Below are 27,370 nucleotides of genomic sequence, written 5' to 3'. Positions count from 1 at the left end.
TGGATTTCGTATCACAAAATCACATTATTATTATTATTATTATTATTATTATTATTATTATTATTATTATTATTATTATTAACATTGAGGCTGGGTGGCCGTCTGTCAGGGGTGCTTCGCTTGTGTTTTTGGCGCACACAGGCAGAAGGGGGTTGGACTCAATGGCCCAAGGGGTCTCGTCCAACCCTCTTTATTATTATTATTATTATTATTAATAATAATAATAATAATAATAATAATAATAAAACATTGAGGCTGGGTGGCCATCTGTCAGGGGTGCTTTGCTTGTGCTTTCGGTGCACAAAGGCAGAAGGGGATTGGATTCAATGGCCCAAAGGGGCTCTTCCAACACTCTTTATTATTGTTGTTGTTGTTGTGATTTTTATTATTATTATTATTATTATTATTATTATTATTATTATTATTATTATTATTGCTCGGTGGCCAACTACAGCCTGGCTCTCCAACGGTCCGAAGGATCGTGAACCGGCCCCCTGTTTAAAAAGTTTGGGGACCCCTGGCCTAGAGTGACAGTAATTCAGCTTCCGCTTATGCAGCAGGAAATAAGTCACTGGGAATGGAATGTGGGAGGTGACAAGTTTTACTGATAAGCTTCTTTGCTGGACGCCATCAATTCTGCCAGACATGTGTGTTAGCTGCGTTTATGTACATAGCTGTAAATAACTTCAATAAAGCTCTGAACCGCTGGGATCGGCTGACAACTGTTTGATGAGAGTTTATTCTTCCATGAGACTGGACAGATTGCCAGGTCTTCGGAGGGAGAGGAATTGAGACCGAAAAGGTGAATATGTCTCAATTAACCTCTCACACATCGACAATAATGACTGTATCTCCCTATACCAGGGGTCCTCAAACTTTCAAAGCAGAGGGCCGGTCCACAATCCTTCAGACTGTTGAGGGGCCGAATTATCATTTGGGGGGGGGGGAGGATGAACAAATTCCTATGCACACTGCACATATCTTATTTGTAGTGCAAAAAAACAACAATAACAATGAAAGAACAATACAATATTTAAAAATGAAAATAATTTTAAGCAACATAAACCTATGAGGATTTCAATAGGAAGTGTGGGCCTGCTTCTGGCCAATGAGATAGTCAGGTTAATTAGGATTGTTGTTGTTGTGAGTCTTCAAGTCATTTCAGACTTTGGGCGAGCTTAAGTCCAAAATGATTTATGTATTCATTGACTACATTTATTTACTACATTTATATCCCACCCTTCTCACCCCGAAGGGAACTCAGAGCAGCTGTATGTATATACAGTATATTATATTATTAGCATAGCACAATATTAGCATTATATATTACTATATTGAACTATACCACTATACTGTAATATTATATGTAATATATAACATATAATTAATATATGGTATTATTATTAGTAGTAGTATATTGTATAAAATGATAATATTATTATCAATATCATATGTATATACAATATATTATATTATTAGAACGGATATAAAAATATTATATTATAAATGAGGGCGGGGGCCAGGTAAATGACTTTGGAGGGCCGCATCCGGCCCCCGGGCCTTAGTTTGGGGACCCCTGCCCTATACAAACCAACACATGTGATGTGGTCTGCTGGGGAGGCACTCCTCTCAGTCCCACCCACGTCTCAAGTGCGGCAGGTGGGAACGAGAGAGAGGCCCTCCTCCGTGATCGCCCCCCACCTCTGGAACCCCCTCCCTAAAGAATAAAAAAATGGCTTCCTCTCTCCTCGCCTTTAAAAAGCTATTGAAAACACATCTTTGCAATGGAGAGGAGGAGGATTAAGTGCCTCTACATGCACCCTCGCCTAGCTGGTAACACCTGTTAACTCGTGGTTCACCATCTCCCTCCCAATTATTTTAGCCAAATTTTAGAGATTTTTTAATGGAATTTTAAGGATTTAATATGTTTATAATTATGTTGCTTGTGCAATGTACAAGGGTTGAATGACGCAGTGAATCACATTCAGGATTACATTTCAATAGTGATTAAGCTAAGATTTGAAAAGTGAATTTTACAAGAAGGGAGTTCAAGAATGGGAAGGGAGTTACAGAAAGGGGAGAAGGGACTAAGAAGAGAGTAAGGAGTGAAGGAACTTGGGAGAGATAAGTGGAAACAGGGGTTCATGTGTGAAGCCAAGGACAGTTGTAAGAGATGATGATGGGGTGGAAGCCAGCTCATCATCGGATAATGATGTGTAAGTTAAAAGTAGGTTCTGAGATGGGGAATCTTTGCAGAAGGCAAAGTGTCAGTATCGTGTGGATTTGTCGCCCTTTTTCCTGTTGGGTTTTGGGTTCGGGTTCTACAGCCTGGTGTTCGTGGTTCCTGTAAATCTTCAATTTGGACTGGTTTATCGTGAGTGTGGCTCTCTCCCTTCCTGGGCTCTTGGACTGACTCGACTACGGCTCAGTTGGACCACCTTGGATACGACGTTTGTTTGGACTTCTCCTACGGCGATTCTGGGACTTTGTCTGGCTTTGACAACTCCTCCTGCATTTAACTCCTTGGGTGCAGCGCTGTCTGTTGGAACTCCTTTGTTACAGTGCTGTTTGCTTGCTGTTACTTTGACTATGTTTTAATCTGGGTTTTCTTTCTGTTTAATCCGGGCTATTTTCCGTTTGCCTTTTGGAGCCTAGTTTGGGCAAATCCTTTCAGTTTTGGCCAGAGACATTGTAGTTAAGTGTCTCTGAGCATATTTTGTTTTTGCAATAAACCTTTTGTTGGACTAAATGGTGTGTGTGGCTCTTTAAGGCCTCTGTGTCTTGGCAATCACCGCTTGTGTGCACTCAATTATTGCTTCCTTTATTTCCCTGTAATTTCCCATTCCCTCTCTTTGTAGTAAGACCGCCATTTTTTTTTGTTATAACCCAATCAGTTCCAAATATTTGGTTTGACACATTTTGTATAATCTGCCAGAAGTATTGTACCTGTTTGCATTCCCACATCATGTGCATAAACCGCCCTTTCTGTTGACATCCATGCCAGCACTGGCTGCTCCCCTTTTTACAATAATACTGTGATACCTCAGGCACCTTTGGCCCCTGACCCTGTGACTATTGCTGACCAGGACGAAGAAGACTTTGGTTTTCTTCCAAGTCAGCAAGATTCAACTCCTTTCCAGATGCCTTCTATAGACATTGCTGAGCCAGCACCAATTAAGGATGCCCTTGAAACAGTGCCGGCTCTCCCAGATTCTCCGGACGGGTTAGCGTTTGATCGCAGGGCCTTTTTGAAAACAGAGAGATCGCAGAGACAAAGCTTGAGGAGAAGCGCCAGATTAGCGGAGCGTGGTGACTATGGCTAAGCTTAGTTCTCTTGGGAAGAATTAGGGAGTCAGGCACCTGGCGCAGTGACTATGGCTAAGCTCAGTTCTCTTGGGAAGAATTGGAGAGTCAGGCACCTGGTTTGGGGGAGCTTATGAACTGCAATAAAAGTATTGCGCCAGGAACTTTCCTTTGCGGTGTCAACTTTACTTCCTACTGAGAAGCATCATCGTCTCTAGCTCTTGAAATCCAAGCGGCCTGAAGGTGCGCTTACTCTTGAGTAGACCAGGCGTCAGTCCTTGCCCAAATTTGGACTGAGTTTCAGCTCCTGCACATCCAGTTCATGCCTTGCCCTGAAATCCTGCTTTTGGACATCTACTCCAGAGAACTCTTCTTTGCCACTTTGCTCCTTTTCCCCACTCAATATTCAAGCCGGGTTTGAGTGTGTTTCGGTTTCTGGACTTTGGACTTTAATATCAGACATAAGACTTTCACTTATTGGACTAATTTTGATCTTTCCTGAAAGGTCAATTGCTTATTCAACTTTGCTGCTTATTTCCTTTTGGAACTTTATTTGCTTTAATAAAGATATTATATTGTTATTGGCCTCTGTGTTGGTTTTCAGTGTTCCCGCTGCCTAGGGGTGTAACAAATACGCTAATTGACAGGGTGTATGAAACCACTTATGGAATATTTTCCTCCTAATTTCTCTTACTTTTGTATTCCTTGTTGTTCCTATTGTCTCTACCACTTGTCTCAGATCTTGTTCTGTAATCTGTAACTCCGTTTCCCACATACTTTTCAAGTTCCGTATTGGACACCCATCGGCCTCTATTAGCATTGTATATATTTATTTTATTTATTTATTTACAGTATTTATATTCCGCCCTTCTCACCCCGAAGGGGACTCAGGGAGGATTACAATGAACACATATATGGCAAACATTCAATGCCAACAGACAAACCACATACATTAGACAGACTCAGAGGCATTTTTAACATTTTTCCAGCTTCACGATTCCGGCCACAGGGGGAGCTGTTGCTTCACCGTCCAGTAGTGGCTGTACTTCCTCATTCCTTTCGTCGTGTTTTGCTGGCAGTTTTATGGTGTTGTAAATTAGCCTCCCGCATAAAGCGTCCCTAAATTTCCCTACTTGACAGATGCAACTGTCTTTCGGGGCTGCATAGGTCAACAGCAAGCCAGGGCTATTTAATGGTCGGGGGCTTAACCCGACCCGGGCTTCGAACTCATGACCTCTCGGTCAGTAGTGATTTATAGCAGCTGGTTTTACTGGCCTGTGCGTTATTTCCTTCCACTTTTTCTCTTATTATCTTTTCAAAGGCAGTGTCTTCTCTTTTCACCATATTAATATTTTCTTTAGTATTGAGATAGGTACAAATTGCTCTTACCTGTAGCCAATTTTTCTGTCTAACAAACAAACGCTGGACTCACCTTCTCTTTGCTTGACCGCCGCCGGATGTCCTCCTGAGAGATCCCTGAGAAAGACTCCCCTTCGAGCAGACCCTCTTCCTCCAAGAGGAGAGTCCGGTGGTCCTGGGGGGAGAGAAGGCACCCGGTCAGAGACGGGCAGCAGAGGCGGTCAGGGTTTGACCGGAGAGCTTCATGACTGGCGGTGTCTTTGCATGCAGCCTCCTCTGTGCCATGAATACTTTTTGAACCTTAACAATGTTCTTTTATTCCATTTCCAGGGAGACAGAGCACATCAAGCACTTTACAGAGAAAGAAGAGTAGACTATATAACAGACTATATAATTACACTGGCCACTCAAACAAAGGGGATAATACATTTTACTCAGCATTCAGACACACACATATATCTTCTACATGCGCATACGAGGGCTGAATGAAAAGTAATGCCTCCACCTTCGTTACTTGGGTTTGGATGGGAATATTTTAATAAATCAAACGCAGAAATAATCCTAAAATGTGCTCTTTAACAACCACTATCCACTTTTCCACATAATCACCAGATAATTGGATACATTTCTGCCGACGAGGAACACGTTTTCTGAAGCCGTCACGGAAGAAGTCGACACTCTGTTTCCGCAACCGGCGTCTCACAGGACCCATCGTGCACAGATCTTCCGATAGCCAAGCAAAGCTATAATGTGACCCACACGTTCTTGCAAAACGCCGATGATGCTTGAAATTTCTCTCTGAGTGACACAACAATCATCCTGAATCAATCTGCCAACCTTTTGCTTGTGAAACTCGGTGGCTGCTGTCATGGGACGTCCAACTCTTTGTTTGTCACCCAAGTCGGATGTTCCCACCTCAACATCTTTCAACTTACTCGCCCAGCAACACACAGGACTCACATCCACACAATCCCCATCAACAGCTTCCATTCTCTGATGAACCTCCTTTGGGGTGACACCTTCTGCGGTCAAGAATTCAGTGACTGCACGTTGCTTAAGTCGCATTGACCGACCGTCTGCGCAGGGTTCCATACTTCGCACTTTAACAACACAACCGTTCAATGCTAAGGCTTCCCCGTCTGCGCAGGGTTCCATACTTGGCACTTTAACAACACAACCATTCAATGCTAAAGCTTCCCCGTCTGCGCAGGGTTCCATACTTGGCACTTTAACAACACAACCGTTCAATGCTAAGGCTTCCCCGTCTGCACAGGGTTCCATACTTGGCACTTTAACAACACAACCGTTCAATGCTAAGGCTTCCCCGTCTGCACAGGGTTCCATACTTGGCACTTTAACAACACAACCGTTCAATGCTAAGGCTTCCCCGTCTGTGCAGGGTTCCATACTTGGCACTTTAACAACACAACCGTTCAATGCTAAGGCTTCCCCGTCTGTGCAGGGTTCCATACTTGGCACTTTAACAACACAACCGTTCAATGCTAAGGCTTCCCCGTCTGTGCAGGGTTCCATACTTGGCACTTTAACAACACAACCGTTCAATGCTAAGGCTTCCCCGTCTGCGCAGGGTTCCATACTTGGCACTTTAACAACACAACCATTCAATGCTAAGGCTTCCCCGTCTGCGCAGGGTTCCATACTTCGCACTTTAACAACACAACCGTTCAATGCTAAGGCTTCCCCGTCTGCGCAGGGTTCCATACTTCACACTTTAACAACACAACCGTTCAATGCTAAGGCTTCCTCGTCTGTGCAGGGTTCCATACTTGGCACTTTAACAACACAACCGTCCAATGCTAAGGCTTCCTCGTCTGTGCAGGGTTCCATACTTGGCACTTTAACAACACAACCGTTCAATGCTAAGGCTTCCCCGTCTGTGCAGGGTTCCATACTTGGCACTTTAACAACACAACCGTTCAATGCTAAGGCTTCCCCGTCTGTGCAGGGTTCCATACTTGGCACTTTAACAACACAACCATTCAATGCCAAGGCTTCCCGCCAAATGGACCTGTAGAGGAGAGTCTACTGAGCAAGCCAGAACATGCCGCAGACCAAGACCGCCATCTGTTCAGGAGTTACGAAGGTGGAGGCATTACTTTTCATTCAACCCTCGTATCACTATTCTTTCTTCCTTCTCCTGAAGAAGATACTTGCATTCCATGCAAATCTGTCATCCTGCTGATATACCACCTTTCTCCCTCCCTTGGAGAAAGACAGGTGTATGATTGTTAATACAGTAGACTCTCACTTATTCAAGCTAAACGGGCCGGCAGAAGCTTGGATAAGCGAATATCTTGGATAATAAGGAGGGATTAAGGAAAAGCCTATTAAACATCAAATTAAGTTATGATTTTACAAATTAAGCACCAAAACTTCATGTTAGACAACAAATTTGACAGAAAAAGTAGTTCATTACACATTAATGCTATGTAGTAATTACTGTATTTACGAATTTAGCACCAAAATATCACGATATATTGGAAACATTGACTACAAAAATGGCTTGGATAATCCAGAGGCTTGGATAAGCGAGGCTTGGATAAGTGAGACTCTACTGTATTTTATGTTTTTATAGTTATGCTATTCTAAATCATGGTTTGTTTAATTTGTTTTTAGTGCAATGCTTGTGTTTTAATTGTCTATTTTATGATGTAAATGGGATTGATTGGTCTTGTCCCCATGTAAGCCTTTCGGGGAGATGGTGGTGACATACTTCTGTGTCTACTTATCTCTCCGAAAGTGCCTGATGCATTCTGTCCCACTGAAAACGGATTAAAGAACATTTGAACATCCATGACACACGTATCCCAGGATTCCCTCTGTCTCTATTTGCTCTGAATGCAAGTGTTGGTGCTTCTTCACTTCCAGCAAGTAGAGCCGGTTTCAGGAACATGCCCTTCTCCTTGGTCAACAGGTTGGGCAAGAAGGAAACTATAGGCTGGGTTGTTGTATGTCTTTCGGACTGTGTGGCCATGCTCCAGAAGTATTCTCTCCTGACGTTTCGCCCACATCTATGGCAGGCATCCTCAGAGGTTGTGAGGCATGGAGAGACTAGGCAAGGAAGGTTAATATATATCTGTGGAGAGTCCAGGGTGTGACAAGAGTCCTTTGTCACTGGGAAGCCAGCATTAATGTTTCAGTTAATCACCCTAATTAGCATTGGAAAGGTTTGTCTCTTGCCTGAGGGGCATCCTTTGTTCAGTCATTAGCCATCCTTGGGGCTCCTCTGCCCTCAGAGTGTTGCTTCCCATCTACTAAGGTGATTAACTGCAACATTCACACTGGCTTCCAACTGACAAAGGACTCTTGTCACACCCTGGACTCTCCACAGATATATATTTTTTCCTTTCCTTGCCTAGTCTCTCCATGCCTCACAACCTCTGAGGATGAGGAAGTACAGCCACTAGTGGACGGTGAAGCAACAGCTCCCCCAGTGGCCGGAATCGTGAAGCTGGAAAAATGTTAAATGCCTCTGTGTCTGTCTATACCAGGGGTCCCCAAACTAAGGCCCGGGGGCCGGATGCGGCCCTCCAAGGTCATTTACCTGGCCCCCGCCCTCAGTTTTATAATATAATATTTTATATCAGTTTTAATAATATAATATATTGTATATACATATAATATTGATAATAATTTTATGTTATACAATATAATACTAGTAGTAATACCATATAATAATATTAATTATATGTTATATATTACATATCATATAATAGTATAGTGGTATAGTTCAATATAGTAATATATAATGCTAATATTGTGTTACACTTTCCATTGAAATCCTAATAGGTTTATGTTGGTTAAAATTGTTTTCATTTTTAAATATTGTATTGTTATTTCATTGTTGTTGTTGTTGTACTACAAATAAGACGTGCAGTATGCATAGGAATTTGTTTGTATTTTTTTTTAAATGATAATTCGGCCCCTCAACAGTCTGAAGGATTGTGGACCGGCCCTCTGCTTAAAAAGTTTGGGGACTCCTGGTCTATACTGTATGTTGTTTGTCTGTTGGCATTGAATGTTTGCCATATATGTGTTCATTGTAATCCGCCCTAAGTCCCCTTCGGGGTGAGAAGAAAGGGCGGAATATAAATACTGTAAATAAAATAAAATAAATAAATGCCTGCCATAGCTGTGGGCGAAACGTCAGGAGAGAATACTTCTGGAACATGGCCATACAGCCCGAAAGACATACAACAACCCTGTGATCCCGGCCATGAAAGCCTTCGACAACACAAACTATATGCTGCTTAATGCTTCCTCTCCTGGCAGACATTCAGTTTTGAGCCTGGGGAGGGGAGGGGGGGCAGAATGGGGCCCCGCTCCCATCTGGACGTCTTTGGGGCCCTCGAAGGAGAAGAGGCGGATGGGGCACCCTGAGCTCCTGCATCCGCGCCGTCAACCACAGGCTGCTCCTCCTCCGCACGCTCTCCCGGGTGTCGCCCTCTTGCACCGGCCAGGTGTCCATCTCCTTGAAGAAGTAGTTGTGGGGGTCCTGCACCCCCACGTCCTGGATCAAGTCCTTCATGGCAACCCTGGGGAGCAAAGAGGGAGAGGCTGGGGAGACAGCCAAAACCCATTCTCTGTCATTTTTGCATGATTGTATTAATATATTGTGTTTGGTTTCTCTGGGGTCCGGAACCGCCAGATCAGCCCCCTGACCATCTCCTGATAATAATAATAATAATAATAATAATAATAATAATTTTATTCTTATATCCCGCCCCATCTCCCCAGAGGGACTCGGGGCGGCTTACATGGGGCCATGCCCAGACACGACAGCACAAATCAGATAAAACATTAAACTGAGCAGTAAAACTTCAACATGATTAAAAACAGTCATAAAAGTCAATATAGACAATAATATTATTGTCAATATAGACAATAATATAATAATATTTTTGCATGATTGTATTAATATATGATGTTTGGTTTCTCTGGGGTCTGGAACCGCCAGATCAGCCCCCTGATCATCTCCTGATAATAATAATAATAATAATAATAATAATAATAATAATAATAATAATAATAATAATAATAATTTTATTCTTATATCCCGCCCCATCTCCCCGGAGGGACTCGGGGCGGCTTACATGGGGCCATGCCCAGACACGACAGCACAAATCAGATAAAACATTAAACTGAGCAGTAAAACTTCAACATGATTAAAAACAGTCATAAAAGTCAATATAGACAATAATATTAAAATCCCGATTTGGGTCAAAAGATCCAAATCATGTCCATCCCATAAGACAATAGCCTTCCTGGGTAGGGACAGAGATGCCCTCAATCATTTTGTTGTTTTTCCTGTTCAATAAAAGGAACCTCATTTATCGAGGCTTAATCATCCCTTGTCCCAGCCCATGCTGGCCAGTGAGCCAAGCCCCTCTCTGTCAGAATGAGAGACTTGGCTGCAGCCTGCCAGATCTATATATATAAAAGAGTGATGGCATCACGGCGACCCACAAAACAACAAAACTACAGGCCCCCCAACCTCGAAATTTGATGACACAACCCATCATCCACGGCTCTAGGTTGATACAACAAAAAGAAAAGAAAAATAAAGTCCTAATTAGAGAGAGAGGAATAATTGCTTTTATCCCATTGCTGCCAGTTAGAAGGCTAAGCTCCTCCAACTTGGTCTCCTAGCAACCCAATAAAAAATAATAAAAAACACTAAAAAAAAATAATTTAAAACACTAAAAAATCAATACAATAAAATACTAGAAGGCTAAGCTCCTCCAACTTGGTCTCCTAGCAACCCAATAAAAAATAATAAAAAACACTAAAAAAAAATAATTTAAAACACTAAAAAATCAATACAATAAAATACTATAATAACAGAAAATAACTAAAAATAATACAAGGAAATAATAAAATATAATAAATAAAAAGATAACTTACAATAAAATTAATTTAAAAATACAAATAACGTTAAATAAAAATTACACAACAATTTTTAACCAATACCACCACCACATTGCCACAGCAACGCGTGGCCGGGCACATCTAGTTGTGTATAAAAGGGGCTGTGAAACTGTATTCTGTATGCTATCTACTTTGTGAATAAGGAGCCTCCGGTGGCCTAGGGGATAAAAGCCTCGTGACTTCAAGGTTGGGTTGCTGACCTGAAGGCTGCCAGGTGCGAATCCCACCCGGGGAGAGTGCGGATGAGCTCCCTCTATCAGCTCCAGCTCCATGAGGGGACATGAGAGAAGCCTCCCACAAGGATGGTCAAAACATCAAAACATCCGGGCAATGTCCCCTGGGCAACGTCCTTGCAGACGGCCAATTCTCTCACTCCAGAAGCAACTCACACGAAAAAAAAACACTTTGTGAATGAATCACTAGCTACCGTCTTATCTGCAGATAATAAAATCTTCCTTGGCTGAAAATCACCTTCTCTCCTTGCTTGCTGGCTAATTTCAATTGGGCCTGATGTGTATGCTCGCCACAGCAGGAACTCACTCAAAATGGGCAGCTCAGGATGATCACTTACGTGGCTTTCTACCAACAGGCTTCTCCCTGGTCTCACTGCCTCCTAAAATGGGGCCATACTTGCAAGCCGAGGCTGGAGACACATTGGATTTAAAGCAGGCATGAGCCAACTTGGGCTCTCCCTCCAGGTGTTTTGGACTTCAACTCCCACAATTCCTAACAGCCGGTAGGCTGTTAGGAATTGTGGGAGTTGAAGTCCAAAACACCTGGAGGGGGGACCCAAGTTGGCCCATGCCTGGGTCAATGTGTCCAACATATTGCAATGTCCAAACTATAACTCCTGAAACTTTGCAAAAGCTGTCAGATCCAACAATTACTTGCTGTAGTCGTCTGGACTTCTGAAATGAGGGTTTTCTACTACACAAGAGTTGCATGTGACCTGCTGTGGTCTTTGGAGGTGAAAGGCGGCCCTTCTGTTGCTCACCTGTGGAGTAGCCAGGACCTCCCGTTTCCTTTCTGGCAACATGAAGCCACCCATTCTCCCTTCCAGGCACCTCTTGGGGTCCCTGCCCACAATTGTGCTGGAAGGGGACCTCAGCCCCCATCCTTCCCTTTAGACCAGCCCCCCCCCCCCCCGGATGCCCCATTGGCACATTTCCCTCCCACCCTCACCTGAAGGACGGAGGGGAGATGACATAGTAGGTCATGAGCTCCGTCATCAGCTCCTCCTTGTCCTTGTCCAGGTGAAGCAGCATCCGCAGTGCAGACAGGATGAACTTCCTCTCGTTCCGGTCCTAGAATTTGACGTGGGTTTAAACTGTTACTGTTTTTGTGGTATTGTAGTGAAATGTTTAATCTATTGTGACTGTGGAAGTGTGTGTATTCGCTCCGGAAAGCATTCCAGGAGTCAAGAGGTTAATTGCAACGAGCCCTGATTGATTGCTAGAAGGTCAAAGGACTAAGACTTCCATTTGTGTGCTAGGTGACAGGAAGATATGCAAGGGAGGTACTTCAGCTCACTGATAACGGACTCAGAGAGAGACGGAGAAGCTCCATAATTTGATCTTGCGGAGGCAAGATGTGTCCAGACAGCTTTGGTTATTAGAATTGTAAATATTAGTGTAAATAAAGTCTTTAGTGCCACTGGGTTCAGCAGATAAGTTAGACTGTTGTTGCCGTTCTTTGTCGGTGCCACTTTCGCCGTTGCTGAAGTGGTCTGACGGGTGAGCAGAGGTGAGACCTGACTTATCAATCAGTCAGGGTGCTCGTGCCCTGACATAAACTTAATCAATGTCAAACTCTTTAACATTGATTTCTTTTTTATTATGATGATAGACACCTCCAAGGTCATGTGGCCATAGGCATGACCGCATGGAGCGCCGTTACCTTCCACTGGAGCGGTACCTACTGATATACTCTCATTTGCATGTTTTTGAATTGCTATGTTGGCAGGAGCTGTGGCTAACAGTGGGAGCTCAACCCACTCACCAGATTTGAACCATCGACCTTTCAGTCAGCAAGTTCAGCAGCTCAGTGGTTTAACCCACTGCGCCACTGGGGGCTCCATTAAGTTTTTAATAATTAAAAATTAATAAAAATATTTTCAAAAAAAGATAAAGAGAGACTGTGATATTTGTACAGAGCTGTTTGTCTTTTTGCTGCTGAAACTTCAAGATAAAAAGCCTTTCTGATTTGGAAACTCTGCTTGTCTATGCTCTAATCAGGTGCCTCCAGGTGACTGAGAGAGTTTTCCAGGCTCATAGATTGAGCAGGATAATATTCCCAACAGGTGCACGCTCACAGACACACAGACACCCCACAATTCAAGAGTGAGAGATAGAGAGAGAGAGAGACCCTCACCATCATGGCGGGATCCTCCTCCCCCTTGTTCATAACATAGAGGACGGTTTTGTAGACAACGTCCTTCATCTGGTCCTGTAGTGTCTCCTTCAGCCTGGCAATGGCACCCACTATGGCCGACTTGGTCCCAAAGTCCACAGAGACAAGGCTGCCCAGCAAGACGGTCAAGAACTCATTGACGGTCATATCCGGAGGGAAGCCCTGGAAGAGAAGAGAAAAAACAACTTCAGTTATTCCCATATCAAGTTCCTGTACACGTTCCGGTATTCCTCTCATCCTCAATTAGTATTCTCTTTGTGAATATTTTAATATTTGGAATTGAGCTGAATCTGTTAGGGAAAACTACCCTAAAATAGAGCAAAACATCCAAAAATCAAGCAAGATACAAAAAGTTGAGCATTCTGTTCATTAGCCAGGAGAACATGAGGTGCCCAGTGATGTGAAAGAATTCAGAGCTTCGGCAGGCAGAGATTCAGAGCCCAATCTTAAAAATCACAAAAGGTTTATTTACAATAATAAAGAATAACTGAATTTCTCAATAATCAAGAACTGGGTCTGAGCTACTCTAACACCCATTTCTTCTAAGGTTTCAAGAGAGGGAAAAATCACCCATCACTACATCTCCATACTAAGATGTAAGAAACTCAAGTCAGAAGTAAAGCTTGCAATAGAAAAGTATCCAATTTATACAACCAATCAGAATGAGAATAGAAACTGAGAGGAGAGAAGAAATAGATACAGGACACGGGTGAAGGGAAACCCTTAGCCTGTTGTTATGGTTGAGCCTTCTGGCTCCGATACTGGGAGACGTGGTCGTAAGACTCCTCGAGAGTCAGACTCTCTTGAGGAGCGCGAAAGGAAACGGCTCCGAGACTTATTTGCAGAAGCAACAGATGAAGACTCCTTTGAGGGTTTTACCGAGGGAATGGAGGAAGAGATGGTTAGCTCAGAGGAGGATGATATGGAGTGGACTCGTGGGAGGGAGGATTCGGGTGTCACCGGCAATGTTAGCATGGGAGGCGACTGGCAGGTTGCAGGATCGGACCCGTGGATGGGCTGGAGGGATGGAACAGGATCCACAGCTGGGGATGCTGTGGGGCATAGTCAAAGGTGTTTTAGCTCTGATGAGGATGATGATGATGAGGCACCTGGAATTAGGGTAACAGCTGACAGCGATGAGGAGTTATGAACTGGCATAAAATGGGGTTTAGAATCAATGGCTAATTGCGTTGGGCAAGGTAATCTGGACGAACGCTTGGGCTCTTGTTGGGAAATTCCTGAAGACGGGTGTGATTCGTTTGCTGAATACGTAAGTTACCAAGGACACTGGGCATAGACGGCGGGAGGAACTGTGTGGGGTTTTTTTGTGCAACTTGTGTTTAATCTTGATAGCTTGGACCTCCGTCGTCTTTTTGACATTAATTGTCTACTCTGGATTGACGCTGGACTGACTGACTGACTACGACCTCGGACTATCCCTTCTGTGGCTATCGGTGGAACTGGTGAACTAAAGACGTCTGTACCTGGCTTTCGACCTTGGACCGGATTGGGACCCTGCTGACCGCTGCTACCCTGATTGATGTGTTTGGACCGGAGTTCGCTCGTTGCACGGAGGAGTAGCAACTTAGTTACTCAATCGTAGCTTTTGAGTAGCAGAGAGGAATCTGCTGCCAGTTATTTGTGTTTCATTGAATCTTTGTTTACCAACTTTTGTTTGTTTAAAGTGCCAGGCTGAAGTAAGCATTTTTGATTTAACCCGGATTAAATTCCTGTTTAATCCGGTTTATCTTTTGAACCGTTTTTAGTATCAGAGGAGTCTTTTTGTATCTTTTCACATTGAAGGCAAGTGTTTGCCTAGCCCTTTGTTTCTTACGGGCATTTTTGGTTCTGTAACTTTAATAAACTGTGTTGAACCTTATTTGGTGGCGTTCTGTCTGTGACACCTGTACTAAGCTAACTAAACTGTTCCTCATTGAGGATTTGAGACTTGGGCAGTGTGGGGTTGAATTCCAACATAATCTCTTTGGAAATCCATTTGCATCTTCTTTTGTGCCTCTTCAATTATCTTTATTTTCTATTTTTGCTGTTCCAGCTGCTTCAAAATACCTCTCATTGTGTCTGCCATCAGTTGCACACCTTTCTTCATCTCTTGTTGACCTTCAACTAAATAATCTTCAGTCTGTGCAATTTTCTTGCCAATTCTTACCTCCAAAATTTTAATTCCATCTGTAATGGTTCTTATTTGGGTAAAGATTTTCCTCACTAGATCTTCTTCTTGTGGATGAGATCTTCTCCTGGAAGCTACTTTCTGGTCTTTCTGATCTTTGAATCTTGGTCTTGTTGACATTGCTGTCATTTCTGAAGTCAAACTGTCTTAAAAAACAACCAGATGTCTAATTTTCAAAGATTTGTTGTAGTGCCTCCTTCAGACACTATCAGGTTTAGTAAAGTCTTGTTTACACCCTTTTAGTTGTTTCCCTGTTTTCTGTATTTCAAGCTCTATGGTTTTCTCTAAGATTTTTTCTATGGTTCTTCTCTATGGTCACTTCCCAGAATATTATGGCTATTGAGTTCTTAAGCATGTTAAACAATTTTAATTCCTACAGTTCTTATAGTATAATCTTTTATAAATTAATCCACTTTCACCCTTGGTAGTTGGTCTCACCAGATAGATCCATTTGGCAGACTTAAAAGATAACTGAAGAATAGTTCCACTAATTGGATTTTCAAGGTATTTTTTTTCTCTGCAATTTCCAATGGAGGAAAAAATAATATTTTCCAACTCCTGCATATAAATCACCCAGGAGGATTATTTTGTCCTCCTTAGGTATCTCTGATAGGATGGTGTCCATCTGACAGCAAAAAAAAAAAATCTTTCTATGATTCTTTCAGGGCCAAGTGAACCCTGAGAAAGAGTCCTTCCTTCCATCTGTCTCTATGCAGTCATAAAAGTCTTGTTCTTGCAGAAGTGACTCTATTAGTTCTGGTTAAGGAACCAGGTCTCCAAAAGAACAGTTGTTGCTGTGGTCTTCTACTGAAACGACAAAACACACCAAAACTTTTCTTTCCCAAATAAGCAGGAAGGTTTTTCTTTCTCCTTTGTTGCAGCAGTGTGCAAATTATAGACAAAATATACAAATTTTACAGCTCCTTCATTCTCACTACTCAGAGCAGCAATCCTCCAACACACTGTCTGTTGGAATCACGGACGCCTTAAAGGGTCAGACTTAAAAGTGACTTTAAAACAGAGTTTATTGAAGCAAAAGAAAAGAGATGCAGGGATACTTAAATGCAATTCCACTGGTCAAAACTCAAAAGTCCAAACCAGACTTGGTCCAAAAGGTAAACAGAAATGTAATCCGGATTAACTGGATGCAAAGATCAACAAATCAAACAAAGCGCTCTGAGGCAAAAAAAAAGGCACAGTACACAAATGATTAACAAAGGAGTTGCAAGAAGAGAAGCGTCGTCAGCAGAAGTCCAAGGTCGAAACAGGAGGAATCCAAACAGCGTTGCTCCAGTGTCCATAGAAGCAGCATCTTTAGCCAAACTGGCTCAGGTCCAAACTGCAGATCCGAGTCCAACGCCGAACATGAAACAGGCAGCAGCAAGTCCACAAGAAACTTTCCCAATACACAGCACCCAGCACATGAGCGCACATCAACACCTTGCCTTCTGCAAAGACCCCTCACCCCTGAACCCACTTTTATCTACAAATCAACATCAGAAGATGAACTGACCATCGCCCCATCACTATCCCCCGCAGCTGCTCCCAACTCTTCACGTGAATTCCCTTGACTCTCCCTCCAGTTCCTCCATCTCCTGTCAAGACTTAGATCCCCCAAAAATCAGTTTGATTGCCAGTCTTCACTCCCAGAGAACCCCATAAAGATATCACTAGTTGTTGGTGCCTCACAAATAGCTTGCACTTCTCCTATCTTAGTCCAATCCATGGTGTCTCCTTCTTCTCCTTCACTCATTGACCCATTATCCCCAGAGAATCCCTCAAACGACTCCTCATCTGTAGGTGCTGTAAGTATGTCCCGGATCCTCTTTCTCTGCTGCTGTTCATCAGATTCCTGTTCCCGAGTAACCCTTTTTCCCCTTCTGGCACCCATACTACTGTTTGTAACGTTACTCACAGGCTCTACTACAACACTATCTCTTAACAACTTTCACCAACCCTCATCTTTGGTATTCATCCATTCATCCAATGCTTTTGGGGTGGAAAGATTGGCCGCTTACAAGAAACATTGCCCAGGGGACGCTTGACTGAATTTACTCAATCTTTGAGGAGGCTCTTTCCGTGTCCACCTGAAGCCCAACCCTTCCAAGACACAAGTGTGTGCTTTCCACCTACGTAACCATGAAGCCAACAGGAAACTGAAAGTTACTTTGCGAAGGCCAAGAGCTCGAACACTGTTTCCATCTTAAATACCTTGGTGTCACCTTAGATCGAACACTAACATATAGGAAACACGGCATGAACACCAAGCACAAAGTAGCTGCACGCAACAACATCCTGCGGAAACTGACTGGCAGCGCATGGGGAGCAGACCCACAAGTAGTAAGAACATCAGCCCTGGCCTTGTCTTTCTCAACGGCAGAGTCTGCCTGTCCTGTTTGGCACAAGTCTGCCCATGCAAAGCAGGTGGACATAGCACTGAATGAAACATGCAGAATCATCACGGGATGCCTTAAACCTACACCTGTGGATAAACTCCACAAGTTAGCTGGCATTGCCCCTCCTGACGTGCGACGGGAAGTTGCTGCTAACGGTGAGAGAAATAAGGTCGAACATTGTGAAAGCCACCCACTGCATGGCTATCAGCCTCCTACCAGTAGACGTAAATCAAGGAAAAGCTTCATGAGAACCACCACTCCTCTTGATGTTCCTCCAGCAACAGCAAGGGTGTCCCTCTGGGCAGCTAAACCAGGCAATCCCAACTGGATGGCCCCCCACGAGGGTCAACCAAGAATGGGCAACTTGGAAGTCCCTGAACAGACTCAGAAGTGGAGTGGGCAGATCTAAAGACAACCTGGCAAGGTGGCACTACCTGGAGGAATCCTCCACCTTGTGTGACTGTGGAGCTGAACAAACAACTCCGCATATGTGTGCTTGCCCACAATGCCCTGCCTCATGCACGGAGGAGGAGTTGTTTAAAGCTACGGACAATGCGGTTGCTGTTGCCCGCTTTTGGTCTAAAACTATTTAGGTGCTTGTGATTCCTTTTTTCCCCCATCATTTTAAAATGTATTTTGTTATGCAATGCTTTTGACACGAAATAAATAAACCAACCCTCATCAAATTTCAACCCTCATCAACCCTCAGTATAACTACAACCTATATATTGCATTAACCACCATGGTTCAATTACTGTGGCTTAATTCTTCAACAGGTGGTTAGGCCAGAGGTATTAACTCTGCTATTGAGTAAAAAATGCCAAATCCTGACACCTTCCTCCCTTCCTTGCTTCCTTCCTTGAAATAACTCTTCCAACAGGTTCATTTGACCCTGGTGTTTCTATTAATACAGGATTAATAGATTTCGCCATGAATTTTCATTCCCTCCTGTGATGTCACCCGAAGCCTTCCTTGTTCCCTGTAAACTCACCTCCGGGAAAAGTGCCTTAAACCAGTCGTGCTCCAAAAACGGCAGGACGAAGAACGGCGGCTCTTTCCGTTTGTCTTTGTATAGGGATTCACGCAGCTGTGTCATGAAAACCGCAGAGGCCGTCTGAAACAAAGGAGAGGCATGGCAAAGCCAAGAGTTTATTACAAGAAAGGCTTGTGTTTGAGTGGAGTACCTACAAAAACGCTCTGGGAAAGGCAGGGCAATCCAACTGAAAAACCCGGCTCAAGGCACCCCCTGGGACCCCTCTACGGATTCCGAGTGCCTGAAAGGAGGCCTTCTCTTGAAACCGCTTTCTAGGTAAACCAACTGCAGAGATGACCCACGTCCCGCTGTCTGCCCACATCCTTAGCCATTCCTTCCCTCCTCGCCCTTCGGAAGTGACCCCCTTGTGAGGAGCTATGAACATCTAAGGTTCTTTCAGGCAGCGGGAATCTTTTTATCCCACCGCTGCCACCACTTTGTAAAGGAGCTAATAACGACTGCCACCAATTTGTAAAGATGCAACCACCAAAGACTCAGAGAGGAGACCTTTTACTTCTCTTTCTTTCTTCTTATTCACTTTAGATGGTAACGTAACTTGGTTTATAATATATGCGACAGAGGCTTAGATGTTGGAAGAACAATAACAAGTTTATTCAAGCACAGAGCTTAGTGCTTACAATGTTGTTTCTCACTTGGAGGTATCCCTATTAACAGTTACAATACTAGACTGAGGTGAGTCAAACTCCCTAAAGTGTCACTTCTCTTACTTAAAGTAATTAGAACTTCTTTCTCTGCTACTTTTAAACCGCAGTCACCCCTGTGATATACGATCACAGATTCTCTGCTCCTTACCAGGACACAGAATATTTATTTATTTATTTATTTATTTATTTCCATCATTTCTATGCTGCCCTTCTCACCCGAAGGGACTCAGGGCGGCTCACAATCTGGCAAATTCAATGCTGGTATACAGTACAAAAATAAAACATAAAAATTAAAACAATCAATTTAAAATAATCCAATAAATACATTTAAAACAGTACAATAAAAATACTTAATACTTAAGACTACATTAAATAAGTCACCAAACTTATTTTAAACCGACTCAAAATGAACAATTGAGTCTCCTTGATCCCCTCAACCTAGGACCAATCTTCCCTGTGCCTCATCAGAGCACAGACTGACTCTCTTTTTTAAACTCTGCACTTCTTCAACAAAACGGTAGTTGGATCCGCCTACTTCTCCATGGCAACCAGCCTCTGAGTGCTGAGATGTAATAACTGTAATACTTACCCTTTTAAAACACAAACGCACAATTAAACATAACATCTGTAAACCAAAAATTCGTACTTTGTTACACCCCTCCTCACCGCTTTGAAGCTGGGGGACTTTGGAGTGCGGGGCCGCGCTGGCGATTTTGCAGGTTCTGGCGGGGGTGAAGTGTCCTGGGGAGGTGACCAGAAGAAGCTTCTATCCAAGCGGCTCTCCTGGAAAACACAGCAGAGTAAGGGCAGCTTTTGTAGGTCATGTCTCCAGCAACTGACCAGTGGCCTCCAGCCGTTGACTGGTGGCAGGACAACCAAGGCTGACCCCAGGCATTTCACTGCCAGAGGTGGAGCACCAGGAAACAGACCACTCTCACATCCAAATAGACACAATCAGCCAAGTTAGACTAAGATCTAATCAAGGAAATCTTTTCCCAAACATCTCCATCTTTACATCCATCTTCTTAAGAAATTGCAAAAGGAATAAACAGAATAAGTATCAAGTTGCTGTCTTTCCCTGGCAATCAAAACTTTTCAGATATCAATGAAGTGGGAGTGGTCACAAATAAACACCATTTTCCATCTCAGTGGAAGTTATGATTCATTTCAAAAATGTTACTTTATTTTTAACTTTGAATATGTTTCAATGGTTTTAGTACTATTTATAATCCATCCTGTTTTAATGTTTGCATATCTGTATATCTTCAATTGTAAGTTAATGCTTTTATGTTGAGCCGGGAGAGGTAAAGCGGGAAATAAATAAATACAATAATAGTAATGTTATGGTTAATAATAATAACAACAACAACAACTTTATTTTTATATCCTGCCTCTACCTCCCCAAAGGGGACTCAGGGCGGCTTACATGGGGCCAAGCCCGAATAAAAACAGTAGCAATATAAAACACAACAATAGACAAAAAACATGCACAATTATAAAAATTTAAACATTAGCCAATAAAAACCAATGACAAGAACTAATAAAAACATGGATTAAAACGGAGAGGTTGTAAAAGTAGACTTGTTTATATTTTGAATCAGATATATATGGGAATGCCCAAATCTTTATCTATATTATTATTACAGTAGAGTCTCACTTATCCAACATAAACAGGCCGGCAGAACGTTGGATAAGTGAGTATGTTGGATAATAAGGAGGGATTAAGGAAAAGCCTATTAAACATCAAATTAGGTTAATTTTACAAATTAAGCACCAAAACTTCATGTTATACAACAAATTTGACAGAAAAAGTAGTTCAATACGCTGTAATGTTGTGTTGTAATTACTATACTTACGAATTTAGCACCAAAATATCACGATGTATTGAAAACATTGACTACAAAAATGCGTTGGATAATCCAGAACGTTGGATAAGTGAGTCTTGGATAAGAGAGACTCTACTGTACCTTCAATTGTATGTTAATGCTTTTATGTTGAGCCGGGAGCGGTAAAGCAGGATATAGATAAATATAATAATAATAATGTTATGGTTTATTATTGTTTATATTTTGAATCAGATACATATGGGAATGCCCAAATCTATTATTATTATTATTATTATTATTATTATTATTATTATTATTATTATTATTATGCAGCTATAGAAGTATCATTATCCAATTTGTAAACACATTAATTTTCCAATGCATCACTTATTTCACCCATACACCTACTAAAATTAATTCCTGTGTTCTTCTCCATCTTAAAAAAATCCTAAAATAAACATATTTGAAAGTTCAAATGGATTTTCCACCTACCATATTAAAGATATATAATGATAATATTCTTGCTGTCCCATTATCTTCTTACCTTAATACAACTTCTGTATTTTACCTTACTATCTCAGTATTTTAATCTTCAAAACCCGCCGGCATTTTTACATTTTCTTTATCAATGATATAAATGGTTCCAATTCTATTAAAATGTGTCAACTGACCTCTTCTTTATCAAACATGGAGACTTGTCTGTTTCTGCCCGTACTTTTATAATCCCATTTTCTTTTGAGGATCGCTCTTTATTTTCATTTTGGATCACATTATGATTTAGATCAATAGAGCCTCCAAAGGTCTTCTTAGCCTGACCTTGTGAATCAACCAATCCCTCAAAACAAATCCTAGATGTTTCCCATTAATTAGAGAGAAAATCCCAGTCCAACGAAGGAATGGCATGAAGCACTTTTGCCGAGCAAGAGAGAGGCCTTTACCATTTCATCTTTATTTGGTAGAATTTCTGTTAAAGTGGGAATGATTGTATATAGAGTTGTTTAAATGTAATTGAGTCACGGTCATGCAATGTGAGCAAGATATTGCATCATACACTGTGTGCTGTCCACTATGCCCAGTGTGTAAAGGGTTAAGCTTGTATTGCATCAGACAGCAGAGGCTGTGATAAATTGCCCTCTGCTTCCTATCTTCTCTCTCTGTCCCTTCCCGTGTGTGTGCCTGTAATTTCTGGCATGGGATTTTAAGATAGTGACTATTATGATAGAAGGAAGAATGGAAAAATATTTCACTGGGAAGGAAGGGATATAATTATATATGATTGTCTCCAACCCAAAGCGCAGAACGTCAATACATCAGAATGGGTGCGGAGAGAGGAAACAGCGTAAACAGGAACACACACTGTATAAATGTTAGGAAATATGTATGTCTATGTATATATGTGTACATATTTTTATTGTCAATTTTTTGGGTTAAATTTGCAAATTTAAAATAAAAGAAAAAAAACCAAAGTGATGCCACCCATGCAACAATTCCCCCAGACCTAGTTCTGGCTCCATGGCCTTGTTGAAAGAAATGAATATTTGCTGTTTTTAACAAAGAAACAACATAGTCATAAGTAAGACATACCGTGTTTCCCCGAAAATAAGACAGTGTCTTATATTAATTTTTGCTCCCAAAGATGTGCTAGGTCTTATTTTCAGGGGATGTCTTATTTTTCCATGAAGAAGAATTCACTTTTATTGTTGAACAAAAAAATGGACATTTATTATATACTGTATAGTGGATGTCATCGCAAACCAACATAACCAAACAAACTGTGAATCCTAGCAAGAATTTCTTGTTACTGCCATTATTTTCATGTACAGCATTATTTTCATGTATGTACATTTACGAATCCTGCATGCTCTGGTGTTGTGTTTGGCGAGCATAATTCCAAACAAAAACTTTGCTAGGTCTTACTTTCGGGGCAGGCCTTATATTTAGCAATTCAGCAAAATCTCTACTAGGTCTTATTTTTGGGGATGCCTTATTTTCGGGGAAACAGGGTAGTGGCAAATAGGATATAGCAATAAGTTGTATTCCTACTGCCAACAATTCCAGAAAAATAGAATACAGCCTTGAGACAAAGGACTCAAAGCAAGACCTGTGGTGAGCAAAACCATTGGCAAACATGGAATTGGGTCAACATTAAAAGAAAATGTTGGAACATTGGACACCTGTGGTCAAAATATATGAAGGCATTATTATTTTTATATTTATTTATATCCTGCTTTATCTCTCCCGAAGGAGATTCAAAGTGGCTTAACTTAAAAGCATTAGAACACAATTTAAAATATACAAGTATGCAAACATTAAAGCAGGATTAAACATAACATTACAGTATTAAAAATTCACTGAAAGCCTTCGTGAGATTTTTAAGACCCAACCGAGAGAGGGAGAAGAGCACTAGATCGTCTGCATACATCAGGATGAAAACCTTTCTGTTCCTGGCTACTGGTGAAGGAGAGCCCATTTAGCTAAACAAGGCACTAAATCATTCATATCAATATTCAAAAGGGTGATGAACACTAGGTCATCTGCATACATCAGGATGAAAATCTTTCTGTTCCTGGTTACTAGTGAAGGAGAGGCCATTTTAGCTAAACAAAGCATTAAATCATTAAAATAGATGCTCAAAAATGGGGGTCATTAGGCATCCCATCGCTTCTCGGCCTTTTGGCTAAGATCAAGTGTAGTATTAAAAATTCACAGTTAAAATCCATTAAAACAAATTCAAAAGTTAGAAGTGTGTTGATCATGTCAAGAGAAGCAGGAGAGCGGACCACAGAAAGTGATATATAGATAGATATATAAAGTGAGGGGGGGTCTAATACATTAATGTTAGTGTATTTGTCCATTATTTTATTCTGTGTATTGTTGGAATGTTTTAAGTTTATGTCGAATATGTTGTTGTTGTTTCGGGCTTGTCCCTGTTGTGAGCCACCCCGAGTCCCTTCGGGGAGATGGGGCGGGATATAAAAATAAAGTTTATTTATATTATTATTATTATTATTATTATTATTATTATTATTATTATTATTATTATTACTACAGGATTCAAGTAAAAGGAGATGTAAATAGGGGCAGGACTATCTGCCTCGGATTTAAGTAGCCATGATAGGCTGTGACCTCTTACTTTGTTATCCACTGAGAAAAAAGAGGAGGGTTGTGGCGCAGCTGGCTAGTAACCAGCTGCTATAAATCACTACTGACCGAGAGGTCATGAGTTCGAAGCCCGGTCAATAGTGATTTATTGCAGCTGGTTACTAACCATCTGCGCCACAGCCCGGCCAATTAGGATAGGAGGAGAAAGGAGAGAGAGGAAACAAAACAGCAAGCATTGGGGCAGGGCTGTGGCGCAGCTGGCTAGTAACCAGTTGCTATAAATCACTGACCGAGAGGTCATGAGTTCGAAGCCCGGGTCGGGTTAAGCCTCCGACTATTAATAGCCCTGGCTTGCTGTTGACCTATGCAGCCCCGAAAGACAGTTGCACCTGTCAATTAGGGAAATTTAGGGACGCTTTATGTGGGAGGCTAATTTACAACACCATAAAAAACTGCCAGCAAAACACGAGGAAAGGAATGAGGAAGTACAGTACAGCCACTAGTGGACGGTGAAGCAACAGCTCCCCCTGTGGCCGGAATCGTGAAGCTGGAAAAATGTTTAAAAAAATGCCTCTGTGTCTGTCTAAACTGAATGTTGTTTGTCTGTTGGCATTGAATGTTTGCCATATATGTGTTCATTGTAATCCGCCCTGAGTCCCCTTCGGGGTGAGAAAGAAGGGCGGAATATAAATACTGTAAATAAATAAATAAATAAATAAATAAATGCAGACGGGACAAGGCTTTAGTGTGGACAGCACTATACCCTCATGTGCCTCTCTTTGTAAGCAGTCTTTTCTTGCAGGAATTGTGCTAACATAGTTTACTGCTTCATCAACCTTATCCAGACTAGTTCTTTTGGAGTGATCTTGGGACCACTGTTTCTTTCCTCTTGGCCTTACCTCCGTGGGCCCTGTGATCTCCATAATCCTCTCCTCCTCTTCCTCGTCTTCCTCCGCCTTCCTCCTCATGAACTCCAGCTCTTCCAGGCTGCGGAGCTGCTGGGAAACCACTGAATTGGGCACGAACCCCGAGCCGATCCTGGGCAGTGGCACGCTGTGATGGCTCTGGGGGGCAACAAGGCTGGAGTCAGAAACTGCACTCTTTTGGGTCCGGTTGTACCTTTTTTTGCAAAACCATGTTGCTGTATCACCAAGCCACATCACCCTTGGACTCCTTCCTAGTTGAAGGGAAGCAAGCAGCCAAGTGGGCTGTGTTTTCCCCAATAGCGATATGTACTGTATTTCATCGCATAATAGTCAGAACTGTGTAATAGTCAGGCCTGTAGCGAGGGGGCGGTTTTAGGGGTTCAACCTGTTGGGAAATCACCCTGGACTACTCAAGTCTAGATGTCGTCAGATAGCTGATAGAGTTAGATTGAGGGAATCCTTTCCCTGTTTCCAAAACATGCCTAGACAGGCTTCACTGTGTTTCTCTCTATCCTGTGTACATCACATCCCTTACTTTGAAATTAGTAGAAATGTGAATATTTAGGGACACTAACTTCTCATTGGTCAGAATGTCTTTTATGGCCCCAATAAACTGGACCATGAGGTTGGAACCATTTTGGTTCTCTCTTCTCCCTTTTTGTTCTTCTAGCTAACAACACGTCCTGCCATCTCTCCTGGCAAGATGTAACTATTTAGATGTTTGTTATTTTTCCTTTCTTATTTTTCCTTAGAAACCAGTCTAGAGTAGACTAGACAGCTCCCAAGCCTTTCTATCTGTCAGCGTGGGGGTCAGGATGCGTGCTGGGTGGGTTTCTTCAGACTCCATCGATCATCTTCTCCAGCACCCTGATGAATTGGTTGCAATCATCTGCCGCACCAATTCCTCTGTTCAATGTCAGACTCAAACACATCTGTAGTCTGAAGTCCAAACATTTATTTCAATATCTACAAACATATTTACAAAGCACAGCAAAAGCTATCGCTCTGAGCTGGCATTCTTCTATAGCCTCTTCGCTCGGCAAGCACCAGCTCAACACACACGGAGATAAGAAAAAACACATTCCTCCGTCTGCAGGAAATTCCGACCTCCAAAGCCGGAAATCATGACTGATAGGTCATAGCGGTCACAACAGGCTGTCAGTCAAAACTAGCCTGCTGTTAACTGTTTCATTACTGAAACACACACTCTTGCAAAAACAGCAGAAACACTTGATTTACATTTCATACACATGCAACCATAATCCAACACTATGTACAATGGAGTTCTTTTTACCTGAATAAATACTTTTTGAACTTTTATTGGGACTCTGCACTCCATTGCATTTGAAAGCTTTGCTTTTGCTACTCTGCTGATTTTGGTGGAATCTCCCCCAGAGAGGGTTAAATTGAGTCTAACCGCTCAGAGATTACCACAACACAACCCCCCCCCCCCCCCGAAATTTTTCAGGTTATAAAAAAAACTTGGTTTACTCGTGAATTTTAACTGGTTAACCAAATCCCCATGCTAAGTCTATGAGACACAAAACATTAAGAGTCCCTCCAGGCACTATTTCAAGCAGATATTTACAGGTTTGTGGCAGGGAGGGGTGTGTGCTAGGGGTTCAACCCCCCCCCCCCCAAATTTTCAAAACCTCTCCCAAAATTTTTTCTGGCTACGGCCTTGGTAATACAGTAGAGTCTCACTTATCCAAGCTAAACGGGCCGGCAGAAGCTTGGATAAGCGAATATCTTGGATAATAAGGAGGGATTATTGGGTTATGATCTTACAAATTAAGCGCCAAAACTTCATGTTATACGACAAATTTGACCAAAAAAAGTAGTTCAATACGCAGTAATGTTATGTTGTAAATTACTGTATTTACGAATTTAGCACCAAAATATCATGATATATTGAAAACATTGACTACAAAAATGGCTTGCATTATCCAGAGGCTTGGATAAGCAAGGCTTGGATAAGCGAGACTCTACTGTAGTTGCACCCCATTTCTGGGATGTCAAAAATGGTTATTTTGTGTTCCTCACATAATAGTCGCAGAGCCATTTCTGGCTGATTCCTTCTTCTTTTCCTTCCTTTCTTCTTTCCCCAAAGGCAAGGAAGTTTCAAAACTATGAAATGGAGGTCTCCGGAACGCTGTTCTTCTTCGGCCAAAGAGCTCCATTTCAGGTTTTGCAAACTGGCTTGCCTGCAGAGAA

At 42.1% G+C, this 27,370-nt stretch overlaps 1 protein-coding gene and 1 pseudogene across 1 annotated transcript in view; one reads left to right on the top strand and one right to left on the bottom strand.

The window, feature by feature from the left end:
- Window positions 1-27,370, bottom strand: part of wdr97 (WD repeat domain 97) — a 104,788-nt gene that overhangs the window by 18,642 nt on the left and 58,776 nt on the right. Inside the window, exons 19-25 of the mRNA XM_062979840.1 lie at window positions 25,130-25,294; window positions 19,969-20,085; window positions 18,596-18,718; window positions 12,982-13,182; window positions 11,794-11,915; window positions 9,059-9,218; window positions 4,736-4,837 (exon numbers count right to left, since the gene is read on the bottom strand). Coding sequence (XP_062835910.1) covers window positions 4,736-4,837; window positions 9,059-9,218; window positions 11,794-11,915; window positions 12,982-13,182; window positions 18,596-18,718; window positions 19,969-20,085; window positions 25,130-25,294 — 990 coding nt within the window. The remainder of the gene's footprint in view (window positions 1-4,735; window positions 4,838-9,058; window positions 9,219-11,793; window positions 11,916-12,981; window positions 13,183-18,595; window positions 18,719-19,968; window positions 20,086-25,129; window positions 25,295-27,370) is intronic.
- LOC134299057 (U2 spliceosomal RNA) lies at window positions 23,786-23,858 on the top strand (annotated as a pseudogene).

This window comes from Anolis carolinensis, chromosome 4 (genome assembly GCF_035594765.1).
Source record: "Anolis carolinensis isolate JA03-04 chromosome 4, rAnoCar3.1.pri, whole genome shotgun sequence".
Taxonomy (NCBI): Eukaryota; Metazoa; Chordata; class Lepidosauria; order Squamata; family Dactyloidae; genus Anolis; species Anolis carolinensis.
This window is presented reverse-complemented; position numbering and strand designations above follow the sequence as displayed.